The sequence below is a fragment of the Nerophis ophidion genome, linkage group LG17 (assembly GCF_033978795.1).
Source record: "Nerophis ophidion isolate RoL-2023_Sa linkage group LG17, RoL_Noph_v1.0, whole genome shotgun sequence".
Lineage (NCBI taxonomy): Eukaryota > Metazoa > Chordata > Actinopteri > Syngnathiformes > Syngnathidae > Nerophis > Nerophis ophidion.
Window position 1 is genome coordinate 32,099,167 of NC_084627.1, and position 14,880 is coordinate 32,114,046.

At 39.4% G+C, this 14,880-nt stretch overlaps 1 protein-coding gene across 3 annotated transcripts in view; it reads left to right on the forward strand.

Annotated features, from left to right (window-relative positions):
• Nucleotides 1–14,880, forward strand: part of mbd2 (methyl-CpG binding domain protein 2) — an 89,137-nt gene that overhangs the window by 5,815 nt on the left and 68,442 nt on the right. For all 3 annotated transcript variants that reach the window (XM_061876765.1, XM_061876766.1, XM_061876764.1), the window contains exon 2: nucleotides 8,447–8,606. In XM_061876765.1, the coding sequence (XP_061732749.1) occupies nucleotides 8,447–8,606 (160 nt within the window). The remainder of the gene's footprint in view (nucleotides 1–8,446; nucleotides 8,607–14,880) is intronic.

The window sequence follows — 14,880 nt, forward strand, 5'->3', positions numbered from 1 at the left end:
CCTGATTTGATTTACCAACCAAGACCATTTAAGTTGTTGCTATCCTATTTTGTGGGGACATTGTTGATTGTTATGCCATTTACGGATGTACTTTGTGGACGCTGTCTCTGCTCCACATGCTGTAAGTCTTTGCTGTCATCCAGCATTCTGTTTTTATTTACTTTGCAGCCAGTTCAGTTTTAGTTTTGTTTTGCATAGCCTTCCCTAAGCTTCAATACCTTTTCTTAGGGGCACTCACCTTTTCTTTATTTTTGGGTTAAGCATTAAAAACCGTTTTACCTGCACGCTGATCCCCCTCTGTCGTCTGCATATTGTGATCATAACAAACCATGTTCTCAAGATCTACGAAGTATCTAGCTAGCCTACTGCCACCTACTGATGTCGAAGAGTATTACATGGTTACTCTGCCGAGTTCTAGACAGTACAGAAACTCAACAATGGCAGATTATTTGCAGATTATGATTATTGGTTTGCAAAACATTTTTTTAAGCCAATTAGGTGAAATTACATAACCTCCCACGGCACACCAGCCTGTATTTCACAAACAGTATTTGAAAAACACTGCTTTAGACAACGTCTCTAGGTCCGTTTTGTGTTTTTTTTTGTCATGACTTTGCAGTTTTGAGGTAAAATGGTCTTAATACTGTGTTTTTTCAAGTGATAGAAAATATTAGACTTTATCAAATCAATGTGCATTTTTTTGTTTTCATATAAAAAAACATAATTTTTTTAAGTGTAGTGGATTTTATTTTGTCGTGGCGTGACGTCCTAATCAATTACTCCCTCTAAAACAGCTAGCATTGCTACGTGATTCCACTGCACTGCAGGCCGCTGGGTGGTCCTACTAGCAGTCTGAGAGGATGTTTTTCCAAGCTGCGTCTCCATAATCTTTACTACTTGCTTGTTGTCATTTCAGTAATGTCGATCATTCATTTACTTCTGCTCAATTACAGGATTGTCAGAAAGTTGAGTGTAGACGCTGGTGCTATAACGTAGCGAAATAAAGCACCAAAATCCTTCACTGACGTGACGTTGTTACATCACACATGTATGCTGTACTGTATCATTTTGCTGTATATGTTAAACTTCATCACAAATGCACAATTATTATCGATTTAGGGTGAATTAGATGAGTTTTTTTTAAAAACCGCTTATTTTTTGAGAGAAAAAAAGCACCATAGCTGAACTTTTTCCACAAATATTTAGATTTCATTTTTTTACCAAAAAAATCTGTGAATTTGCGGGTGATTGCTGAATCGCAAATATTAGGGGATCCAATGTATAAAATATCAAAGCAAAAGTTGGCTTCAGAATTGGTGAAGAAACTTTTGATGGCAAGCACAGATATCAGAAGTTTCTCTTCTACCTGGTTTTAGTCTAGTCTTCTGCAGATCTCCAATCTTGTTCCTGAGTTTCTTTGACAGCGCTTTGTTCTTACCCATAGTGGTGTTGAGGATTGAATGAATGGAGTGTTTTAGGGACAGGTGTACTTCATGCACATGATGAGTTGTGATTAAAAGTACTTTTTTAAAGTGACATGACTCATTTGTGTGTTCCATGAATACATAACAGCTCCGTTGGATCTCAATGCTTGCTGCTTGGGAGGGCATTCATTTTAATTTAATACAAATGAGTATTTAATAGGGCTGCGAATCTTTGGGTGTCCCACGATTCGATTCAATATAAATTCTTGGGTCACGATTCGATAATGTATCGATTTTTTCGATTCGATTCTCGATTCAAAAACGATATTTTTCAGATTAAAAACAATTCTGTATTCATTCAATACATAGGATTTCAGCAGGATTTACCCCAGTTTGCTGACATGCAAGCAGAGTAGTAGATTTAAAAAAAAAAAAAAGCTTTTATAATTGTAAAGGACAATGTTTGCGATAATGTAAATTTGTTTTAAGTATTAAACGAACCAAAATATGACTTATTTTATCTTTGTGAAAACATTGGACACAGTGTATTGTCAAGCTTATGAGACGCGATGCAAGTGTAAGCTGATGTGACACTATTGTTTTTTTTTTCTATTTTTATAAATGTCTAATGATAATGTCAATGAGGGATTTTTAATCACTGCTATGCTGAAATGATAACTAATATTGATACTGTTGTTGATAATATTCGTTTTTGTTTCACTACTTTTGGTTTGTTCTGTGTCGTGTTTGTGTCTCCTCTCAGATGCTCTGTTTATTGCAGTTCTGAGTGTTGCTGGGTCAGGTTTGGTTTTGGAATTGGACTGTATTGTCATGGTATTGCTGTGTAGTGGTTTGTTGGATTTATAAAAAAAAAATATATTTTTTAAAAATGAGAATCGATTCTGAATCGCACAACGTATTTGATTCGATTCATATTCAAATCGTTTTTTTCCCACACCCCTAGTATATAACCATTATTTTTTTTCTGGATTTTTGTACATTCTGTTTCTTTCAGTTAAATAACGCTACCATAAAATGGACTGTTCATATTCTTGTAAGGGGATAAAATTACAAGGGCTTGAATACTATTTTCCATATTACAGAAAGGCTAAAGCAACTTTAGCATTGATCATTGTGTCAGTAAAATTAAATTCAACATTGTCTATAATTTTATGGTTGACATCAGCAGATTTGTAATTTTCCACAGTTACATTCATTAATATTCAACTCCTGCTGCTCAGACTAAGCTCACCTCGCATTCCGTCACTTCCTCAAGGCGCAATGTGAAGTACATCATAATCTCAGAGCTGTGACTTGGCTTACTTTCACTTTGGTTTCTGAAATGACTCATCAGTTCCAGTCAGGAAACCAGTCAGCACTTCAACTTACTGGAAGAGCGGTAAAACTCAGCTCTACCAACCACATTGCCTTGAGTTGTTTTCTTCACTTTCTCCACACGAGGACTTCTTGAATTTAGGATCTTTTCAAAGATTTTTTGTAATGCGATGAGTGACTGATCTGAATCGATATTGCATACTTGCCAACCTTTAGACCTCCGATTTCGGGGGGGGGGCGTGATTGGGGCGAGGGGCGTGGTTAAGAGGGGAGGAATATATTTACAGCCAACTCACCAACTCGAGTATTTCATATATATATATACGTATGAAATATTGACTTTCAGTGAATTCTAGCTATATATATTTAATTTACTATATATGTAAATAAAAGAAATAGTTGAATTTCAGACGGCATCTATCAAATACACAGTAATAAAAACACAGTTTTTTCTACTAACTGTACTGTGCTTGCTGGTTACTAAAAAAAACAACACTTACCTTTCACTATTTGAGTAACGTCACTTCCGAGTTTCCAGAAGATGGCGCCAGTATGTGCTTTGGCCTGCCGTCTCTCGCTGTCAGCTCTGTTCGTTTTTGTGTTGTTTGCGTCTATTTTCTTCTCTGTCAGCTCACTGCTTGTGTATGACCGCCAAACACTGTTGGATCTTTGTCCCTCTCCCACTGATATGATCAACTCCGTCGTTGGTTTTTCGACGTCCCAGTTAGCTTTTTCACCTTGGCCAGATTCCTGCCTTCCTTTCCCGCCTCGTGGCTACCCTCCCCCGCCACCTGCGGGCTGTGTGTCGGGCCTCACCTGGATTAGCTGCACCCTTCGACGTGCTGGCCCCCGCCAGGTTTGGTCTTGTGAACGCAAGATCTTTGACAAACAAAACGTTTATCCTGAAGGATTTCTTCACTTCCCGCGGACTTGACTTCCTCTGTGTGACGGAAACATGGCTGAGAGCCGGTGAGTCCGCCCCTCTTAATGAACTTCTGCCTCTGGAGTGTTCCTACTTTAATTTTCCCCAGTCGTCCGGTTGAAAAGGATGAGGATTAGCAGTCATTTTAAAAAATGACTTTGAATGCCATAAGATCCGCCTGCAATCCTCCTTTTCAAGCTTCAAACTGTGCATGTTTGAGCTGGAGGGTCGTGGCCTCCAGCTCCGGCTAAATTTCGGGAGATTTTCGGAAGAAAATTTTTTCCGGGAGGTTTTCGGGAGAGGCGCTGAATTTCGGGAGTCTCCCGGAAAATCCGGGAGTGTTGGCAAGTATGATATTGTCAGTGTTGTAAAATAATAGTGCTGCCAGTAGGTCTGCATGGATGTAGCTGGACATCTAGTGGCTGTGGTCCTGTTCATGAGACCACAAACCATCCATCCATCCATTTTCTGCCACTTGTTCCTTTTCGGGGGTCGCTGGTAGTGCTGGAGCCTATCCCAGCTGCACTCGGGCGGAAGGCGGAGTACACCCTGGACAAGTCACCACCTCATCGCAGGGCCAACACAGATAGACAGACAACATTCACACTCACATTCACACATTAGGGCCAATTTAGTGTTGCCATTGAAACTATCCCCAGGTGCATGTTTGTGGAGGTGGGAGGAAGCCGCAGTGCCCGGAGGGAACCCACGCAGTCATGAGGAGAACGTACAAACTCCCAACAGAAACCAAGGACCTTCTTATTGTGAGGCATACGAACTAACCCCTGTCCCACTGTGTTGCCGACCACAAACCAGTTGAGACGAAATAATCAATGCCTGTGCTGGTTGCAGACGAATAGTAAACTCCATTTAACCTTAGTTAAGATTAATTTATTTTACACAGACAATCAGTCAATCAATCAGTCCTAGGTAATAAACATTATTAACAAACTTCCCAGACTCACTGTCATTTAGTCTTTTAAAATCATCGCGCATTATATACAATTGGCCGACGATAGAACTTTTAATACTATCGTCATATCGTGATAAAGCATGTTGATTGCACATTATAGTTGTGTCCTGCAAATTTGACTGTGACAAGCAAACAAAGGCGCCCTTAACACAATGTAGGGTCCTCGTTACCAAACTAGCGGCTCATGTCCCTTCACAGATTAGCTTCTAAATCACTAATTCTCGCCTCCATGGTGTCTAATAAACTGTGTTTCTTACGATTATTATTATCACTGGAAGACTAGAGGACGAGGAATAGCTTAACATGCTAGACTACACACCGTAGGTCAGGAGGATAGAAAAAAAGCATAGATACAGTAGATGTTAAGCTAGAGTTTTTGAATGTAGGTATGGTTAATCAGATCCATATAAAAATAAACAATAACGATACCAGGCATTTGATCAGTAAATGGTTGCTAGTACAGTAACTAGATTGTTATGTTTTACTATCACAACATATTTGTTCTCTTTGTTATTGATTACAGACTAAGAGGAATGCTTTTGGTTAGTTATTTTCACAACATATGTTTCTTCCAGCGTTGTTCTGGTGATAAATGTGTATCGAAAGTAAAAAAGAAAATGTAAAAAAAAACATTTCTGTTGGCTGAAAATTCTGTACATCACGAGTTGATTTACAACATCAGCAGGGGATTAAAATACCTATTTTCTCACTGTATGTTTGTATTATTATTATTTTTTTTTATCAAACTCTGGTCTGATGAATTCAACTTGAAGGAACTATAAAGAAATAGTTTTTATTCAGGAAACGAAAATAAACATACAAACAAGGAGGTCTGTTTTTCAAGGAAATTTCTCAAACACTTCAGTCCAAATTACTTCTTTAAACTTGATTCAAATCTCATATTTTATATTTATTTGTCAGATTGTATCGGCTTGCATCTAAAATCTCCAATACAAGCACTTGTACTATTTGAGCAAAGCTGGACAGCCAGTTAACATCAAAATGTCCTCCAATAAACACCTACTGGTGGTCTTTTCTTGTAATTCAGTGAACCCATTTATAAAATGTAAACACACTTGTGTCGCGAGCCCTTGCCACTTGTGACAGTAATGACAATCTCCAAAACAAACAGAAGTCTGGAACAAAAGTCATAGAGAAGCTTTCTAAGCACAAAAATGATGAATAAAGTCATGGAGGTGTATTTTAATTCACACTTCATTTTTATTAGTATTTACTATTAGTTTAGTTTATTTATTTTAGCACTACATAATTGTATATAAATTAATTTTTCATCGTTTTTCAAGAGTCACTTTATATATATATATATATATATATATATATATATATATATATATATATATATATATGTCTTGATTGGATTATCCAGAGAATAGTGCTCGATACCGTGGTAGAGCGCAATATGTAGGTGTGGGAAAAAATCACAAGACTACTTCATCTCTACAGAACTGTTTCATGAGGGGTTCCCTCAATCATCAGGAGATTTCTCCCACACCTACATATATATATATATATATATATATATATATATATATATATATATATATATATATATAATCATTCTGATTAACGCATGGTTTCATAACATTTGCAAGGTTGGTACTCTGTAGGTGGAATATAATTATTGTATACGATTAAAATCAAGAGTAAGATAACTAATTCAGTATTCAGTAATGTTTAAGTAGGACCCGCTCCCCTCTGTAGTGGAAAAGTGGGCCCCAAGGTCAAAGAGGTTAAGGTTCCTGTAGGTGATGGGGGCGCAGATGGGGCGTGGCCAACATGACTTCATCAAACAGTTTGCATGATATGCGATGATGCATATATTTTCTTTAAAAAGGCAAAACAAATGTATACAGTATATACATTGAAAAACAAATCAGTGTTATTTTGAACAAGTATTAACATATATTTTTCTGGGATAGGTTGATTGGCAACACTAAATTGGCCCTAGTGTGTGAATGTGAGTGTGAATGTTGTCTATCAAGCTGTGTTGGCCTTGTGAAGAGGTGGCGACTTGACCTGCGTATACACCGCCTTCCGCCCAAATACAGCTGAGATAGACTCCAACACCCCCCACCCCCCGTGGCCCCAAAACGGGACAAGCGGTAAAAAAATTTGCTTTATTTTTTCATTTGTTTTATTGTACAAACCCCGTTTCCATGTGAGTTGGGAAATTATGTTAGATGTAAATATAAACAGAATACAATGATTTGCAACTCCTTTTCAACCCATATTCAGTTGAATGCACTACAAAGAGAACATATTTGATATTCAAACTCATAAACTTTATTTTTCTGGGCAAATAATAATTAACTTAAAATTTCATGGCTGCGACACGTGTCAAAGTAGTTGGGAAAGGGTATGTTCACCGCTGTGTTACATCACCTTTTCTTTTAACAACACTCCAAGTCCGAGTCCATGGTTCTCGCCCGAAAAAGGGTGGAGTGCCATCTCCGGGTTGGGGAGGAGACCCTGCCCCAAGTGGAGGAGTTCAAGTACCTAGGAGTCTTGTTCACGAGTGGGGTAAGAGTGGATCGTGAGATCGACAGGCGGATCGGTGCGGCGTCTTCAGTAATGCGGACGTTGTACCTATCCGTTGTGGTGAAGAAGGAGCTGAGCCGGAAGGCAAAGCTCTCAATTTACCGGTCGATCTACGTTCCCATCCTCACCTATGGTCATGACCGAAAGGATAAGATCACAGGTACAAGCGGCCGAAATGAGTTTCCTCCGCCTGGTGGCGGGGCTCTCCCTTAGAGATAGGGTGAGAAGCTCTGCCATCCGAGAGGAGCTCAAAGTAAAGCCGCTGCTCCTCCACATCGAGAGGAGCCAGATGAAGTGGCTCGGGCATCTGGTCAGGATGCCACCCGAACATCTCCCTAGGGAGGTGTTTAGGTCACGTCCAACCGGTAGGAGGCCACGGGGAAGACCAAAGACACGTTGGGAAGACTATGTCTCCTGGCTGGCCTGGGAACGCCTCGGGATCCCCCAGGAAGAGCTAGACGAAGTGGCTGGGGAGAGGGAAGTCTGGGCTTCCCTGCTTAGGCTGCTGCCCCCGCGACCCGACCTCGGATAAGCGGAAGAAGATGGATGGATGGGCTGCAAGATCAAGTACATGTACTTTAGCTGAAACCTTGCCCTGGTATCGGCTACTAGGAGCTAGCAGCCCAGCTACACAACAGCTAAGCACACAATAGCCCACAAGCTAGACATACATGGTAAATGGGTTACACTTGTATAGCGCTTTTCTACCTTCAAGGTACTCAAAGCGCTTTGATACTATTTCCAGATGGCGGGAGCTGCCTTGCAAGACCCTAACCACGACTCATCAGGAGCAAGGGTGTAGTGTCTTGCTCAAGAACACAACGGACTAGGCGAGGTTGGTAGAAGGTGGGGATCGAACCAGGAACCCTCAAGTTGCTGGCACGGCCACTTTCCCAACTGCGCCACGCCGTCCCCGATAAGTGTCCTTAATTAAGACATTTTGCATTCTAAAACACCACACTTGTCAATATAGACAAGTATAAATAATTATAGTTGAACAATTCTTACAGATTAACATTTTTAAATAATATGAATTGATTTAGAATTGCAATAAATAAGAATTACGATTTGGGTGTTAATGGAATTTTTTGAGTATCAGAAGAGAAAAAGTTGTATCGGCACACCCCTCCCTACTTGTATGTATAGAAGCCAGTGTGTCAAGGTTTTCTTTAACCAAATATAAGTTTATTCCTGCAATTTAATTTCTGACTCTTTCCTTCTTTCTGCATTTAGTCCCACAGGGAAAAAGTTCAGGAGTAAACCACAATTGGCCCGTTACCTTGGAAACTCAGTGGATTTGGCATGTTTCGATTTCCGGACAGGGAAGATGATGCCCGGCAAACTGCAGAAGAACAAACAAAGACTGCGACATGACCTGCTCAGCTTGGCCAAGGTAAAGGCCGCTGAGCTCTTTCTGTGCTCTTCTTGCGCTGTGTCATCAGATTATCAGATTAACACTACTGTCTGCAGGTTGGCAGGTCAGGTGACTTTTACTTAACTTGGCGTGGCTGTCAGTAGAACTTGACGTTATATTGTTGGTACTTGTTTGTTGGGATTGGATTTTTAAAATCTCACTTATTTATGAACACTCACTGTATACAGACTACTGCTCAAGGCGTCACAGAAATGGGTGGACAGATTATTGATTGCCAAACACCTTCTTCCATCGCAGATTATATTGTAGTTTCTGCTTGTTGTGTGCAAATAAAATATAGATTACAACACTGAGAGGGATCTATATTTATGGATAAACGCAGGTTTTTTAACTGTCAATATGGACACCATATCTCTTCTCTCACTTTCTCCCACTCGACTGGAGGCATCTTTCAGTTTTACATGTTGTAATAAGTGTGCTGCTGACTTTTGCTGCACTGGGTTTTTAACAAACTTTGCTGCATTTAGTCACTTATTCCACGCCTGTTGCCTCACACCAAATCAGTTCTGAACCACTGAAAACACTATTACTTTCTTGGGAACATAATACTCGCTCTCATTTGCGTTATTATTGCTGTGTGTGTGAATCTTCGCCAGGAATGGACGACTCAAGACTATGCAAAAGAAGAAAAACATACATTTTTGAATCGTCTTCAAGAAAGACTTGTCCAGGGTGTACCCCGCCTTACGCGCGATTGCAGCTGGGATGGACTCCAGCACCCCCGCGATGAATGTCTTCAAGAAAAAAATCAATTTATTGATAAAATCCATTTATCGCCCAGGCCTATACTTACCTAATTACCTTTGATGACCTATGATAGTGTAGATAACATAGTTTTGAAGTAAGACTTATTAAAATTTATCAGCAATACATTTGGAGTGACAAGTTAACGACAAACCAGAGATGACAGGTTTGTTCTTGGGATGTCATTTCACTGTTTGTGACCAAAATTATCACAGTTATCATTATAATCACGGTATTATTATGCGCTCAAAAAGTACTTGGCTTTTTAAGAGTCACATTATCTGTATTGAAATTTATTAAATATACTTATCTTCTTCAAGTCTTTAATTTGTGAAGGTTTTTTTTGAATGAAAAAGGCCAAACTTGTGTTGCGTGTATCAATTCCAGTTTATGGGACATAGCACAGGTCTGTAGGTTCAATGTGCATAGTTGAATAGCTTAGATCAGGGGTGTCAAATACTGCCTGCCCGCGAGATTAGTTTGCTAAGTAAAAAATAAGTTGTCAATTTTAAATGACAGAAACTACTGTTCTAAATGCGTCCACTCCATATCGCAATAGTATTTATTTATATCCATGCGCATGACTTCAGAGGGGGCAAAGCTATGTGCTGTGTGTCAACACTTCTGTGATTACATACTACGTACTTACACTGCTTAATAGTGATCCATTCATTTCCTACCGCTTATTCCCTTTGGGGTCGCGGTGGGTGCTGAAGCCTATCTCAGCTGCAATCAGGCGGAAGGCGGGGTACACCCTGGACAAGTCGCCACCTCATCACATGGCCAACACAGATAGACAGACAACATTCACACTCACATTCACACACTAGGGACCATTTAGTGTTGCAAATCAACCTATCCCCAGGTGCATGTCTTTGGAGGTGGGAGGAAGCCGGAGTACCCGAAGGGAACCCACGCAGTCACGGGGAGGACATGCAGACTCCACATAGAAAGATCCCGGGCCCGGGATTGAACCCAGGACTACTCAGGACCTATGTATTGTGCGGCAGATGCACTAACCCCTCTTCCACCGTGCTGCCCGACATTTATGTAAACAATATAAAATCTAATAAGTATGAATGTATGTTTGTAATAAGAGTATGAACACAACTGAGTATTCATGTTAAATTGGAAATAATATTTGTCTTTTGCTCTTTCAGTAACTTCCATCCATCCATTTTCTACCGCTTATTCCCTTTCGGGGTCGCGGGGGGCGCTGGCGCCTATCTCAGCTACAATCGGGCGGAAGGCGGGGTACACCCTGGACAAGTCGCCACCTCATCTTTCAGTAACTTTTACATAGTTATTCTTTTTTTAGCCGTTTAGTTTCACAATTATTCACTTTTACAAAATAAGTCATTGATAACAAAAAATCTTTGAAGGGTTTAATATTTATTATAATCCTAAACTCTTTTGATGCCCTTTTCAAAACCACGCAGTCACGGGAGGACATGCAGACTCCACACAGAAAGATCCCGAGCCCGGGATTGAACCCAGGACTACTCAGGACCTTTGTATTGTGAGGCAGACGCACTAACCCCTGTTCCATTGTGCTGCCACTTATTAGTTATGGTATACAAAATGTGGATTGTTATGTTCATGCTTTGATTGTCAAAGCTGTTGGCAGTGATGGGCAAGCTACTTGGAAAATGCAGTAAGATAAGCTACAAGTTACTCTTGATTAAATGTAGCTAAACTACAAGGGAAGTTATCCCCTGAGATTTGTAGCAAGCTAAACTTCAAGCTACTCGGCAAAAGTAGCTTGCTACATTAAACGGGACTATCTAATATCAATGTTAATGTAACTGAGAGTGTACAAATGGACCCAATAAGGTTCCATTACTATTAACTATCCGTCATATAGCAAGGGACACCCTACAACTACCTCTAGGGCAACGTTCCCTCTAAGGTACATGCTTGTGCAATTGCACACTGCTCACGCATCCTCTGCGCACGGCAAATCGAGTAAAAAGATAAGCGCATAACAGTGTGCACGTCTGCCGTCGCTCACATGTGCGCCACTGAATGCTCAAGGAGTTTTGGCGTTTGCTCACACATATGAAAAATTGGAGGGAAAATTGCTCTAGGGGTCCACGTACCAAACCGGATGTATTTATTTAGTTTGCCTTTCCTTTGGCACACCACTGTAATGTTATGAAGTTTCTCTATCTACAGTAAAAAAAAACAATATACTTCTATATCTTGACAAAAAATCGAATGACTTGTGTGTTGTTTGGGAACAGTTAGCAATGGTTAAGTACAGTAAAACTTTTCATAAACTTAACTCACCTTAATGTGTGTTCCTAAATTTGTGTTCCATGTCTTTGATGAAGAGAGCAGTTATGATTTTAGTTTACAGAGTAAACAACTAAAAACTAAGGTTTTGGGCATTGTTTTCTCTAAACACATACCTGTGTCTAAATATGTCTAAGGACACACATTATTGCGGGTATCCTGCACGTCAGTTTCATTACTTAAAAAAAAAAGTAATCTGCGGGAGAGAATCCCTTTGCCATTTTCAAGTATGTTTTTTTCCCCCTCTTTTGAGTCGTCAGTTTGGAGCGTCCCTCTTTCTCCGATTCCCTCGTCGACATGTGACATGGGTGTGTGACTGTTAGGGTTTTGCTTACCAGTTTTGATGACCCGCCTTATCTTGCCTCTGATTGGCCAGTCCATAATGTTTCGCCCCAACCTTAGCCAATTGTTACTCATCATACAAACATTAACTAATCATCATAAATGTATTTTTAATCCAGGCCATTGGGTTTTCTCTGTAATTTTTTGGCCTGGATTCAAAGTCCATTTTCCCTCTTTGTAGTTTGTAGCTTTGATTTAAGCTACCTTGCTACATGGCTCTAAAAGTTGCTTAGCTACAGGAAAAGCTACTTGTTAAAAAAGTAGCTAAGCTACCTCCAAGCTACTGGGAAATGTAGTTAAGCTACGTAGCTTAGCTACATGTAGCTTGTTACTGCACGTCACTGATTGTTGGTAATGTCAGGTTCAAACACTGATGACATCGATTAAAAAAGACAAGAAGCAAGGAATCAGACAGAGATAGAATAAAATTTGGCTCAGGGAGGAGAAACGCGTACACCTGTACCCTTGTACAGTGTCACCACGCTCTGACGAAAGATTGTACACCTCCCCTTTTATTTGGACTTTCCCTGATTACATGGCAACAGCCGTTTCTAAAGTGACGGGGGTCGTGAACAGTCATCGCCTTTTATTACAACACAATTAAAAAAAAAAAAGGTTGGTTCAAATAAAAGGTTGTAAAAGAGTTCAAAGACGAGGTCATAAAATAGTTCAAAGAAGAGGTGCCTCAAGCTCGGGCAGGTCCTGCTTTCTCTCCACTTTGTAGTGTTCGGGTCAAGACAAAATCTTTCTGTGGATTACAATACATCAAAGAAACAGAACAACTTAATGTTGCTTCCCATCCTACACAGCGTTGTTTTACAAGCCATCTTCTTGGTAGGATCAAGGACAGCTTTTGACACAATTATTCTGACAGGTAATATAACCTCACAGGTTACATTACTTGTCAGAATAAATAATAATCTGTACATTTCGTCTTGTACTTATAACTAGGGACACATTTTCTGGGGGCTCATTATTACCGTTTGCTGAAATAATATGTATCCCCTTTTAACTTCATGTGTGATTCATAAAATAAGCCCAAATTCACAAGTTTTGTTGTAGATGATGCTACATATGTACAGAATAAACCACATGATATTAGTATATCATTTGAGGAAAATGAATAAATTACTTTAATAAGATCCTGTAATTTGATTTTGATATTATTAATTTTATCTTCTGATGGATTAAAACATAACAACAATGGGAACATTTTAAAACTCAATGCCAACTATTATTATTTACGATGAACATGATCACCTCATTTATTCAGAAAGTATAAATAACAAACGGAGATACGACACTGTTAACCGCAACTTGTAAGTTTAAAAATCCCATTATGGTTTGTACATTTTTTTAGAATGTGTTTAAAAAAAAAAAATAAAGAACACAATCTGAAGTTGTTTTTATTTTGAATTTTTTTTGCCATAATTTTACCAGTCCGGCCAACTTGGGAACATAATTTCCTCTGTGTGGCTACTGAGCTAAAATGAGTTTGACACCCCTGGTTTTGAAGTGTGTTTATACTGTAGACATTCTTTATATTTGTTATCAGTTTGTAATGGGGAAAGACACTGGTGTGTCTTGAAATCATGTTAGCATTTAAGTCAGTTAGCAGACTTGCCCTTGCCTGTTTGTGAGTTTATCAAAGTGTGGTTACCAATCATAATTTTACAATAAGTTTAACCGAAAACGCTAATACTAACCATCGGAAAGTTTACCTTGGTTTATCATTGATACAGCCTTTTAATACAACCTAATTGATGTTTACACTTTTTCTAATTTCAATTCATTTTCACTTAATTTGACACACTGCCATCAGACGCACTTCCTCAGTGTGGGATATCACGACTGCATTTAACATGACCGACATATATCGCACGCAAATAACTACAGGTAGTTCCCTTTTTCTTTTTGTAAAGTATCAATCATTTGTGGGAGTGCGTTTGTAATCGCTGAACATGATAACGCACAACGTGGTAAAATGGGAATAGCCAGTAAGCTCAGCCTCTAAACTATGAACATGACTTTTATGTTAGCCCCACTGCCCAGTTAACTTTTAGGAGTCTTGACCTTGCGGACGGCAAAGGTCCATACTATGATTTTAGGCCAAATGTGTTAAGACATTCTGTCAAAATGAAAACAATAGGTGTACTGTCACACACCTGAGGTTGTACTGAAAAGGTAGAAACTAACAAAAGTAAGATAAACAGTTTTAATGTGACATGTACAAACCCTGTTTCCATATGAGTTGGGAAATTGTGTTAGATGTAAATATAAACGGAATACAATGATTTGCAAATCCTTTTCAACCCATTTTCAATTGAATGCACTACAAAGACAAGATGTTTGATGTTCAAAGTCATATATATATATTTTTTGCAAATAATAATTAACTTACAATTACATGTTTGCAACACGTGCCAAAGTAGTTGGGAAAGGGCATGTTTACCACTGTGTTACATCACATTTTCTTTTAACAACACTCAATAAACCTTTGGGAACTGATGAAACTAATTGTTGAAGCTTGGAAAGTGGAATTATTTCCCATTATTGTTTTATGTTGAGCTTCAGTCGTTCAACAGTCCGGGGTCTCCACTGCCGTATTTTACGCTTCCTAATGCGTCACACATTTTCGATGGGAGACAGGTCTGGACTACAGGCGGGCCAGGAAAGTACCCGCATTCTTATTTTATGAAGCCACGCTGTTGTAACACTTGCTGAATGTGGCTTGGCATTGTCTTGCTGAAAAAGGCAGGGGCATCCATGAAAAAGACGGCGCTTAGGTGGCAGCATATGTTGTTCCAAAACCTGTATGTACCTTTCAGCATTAAGGGTGCCTTCACAGATG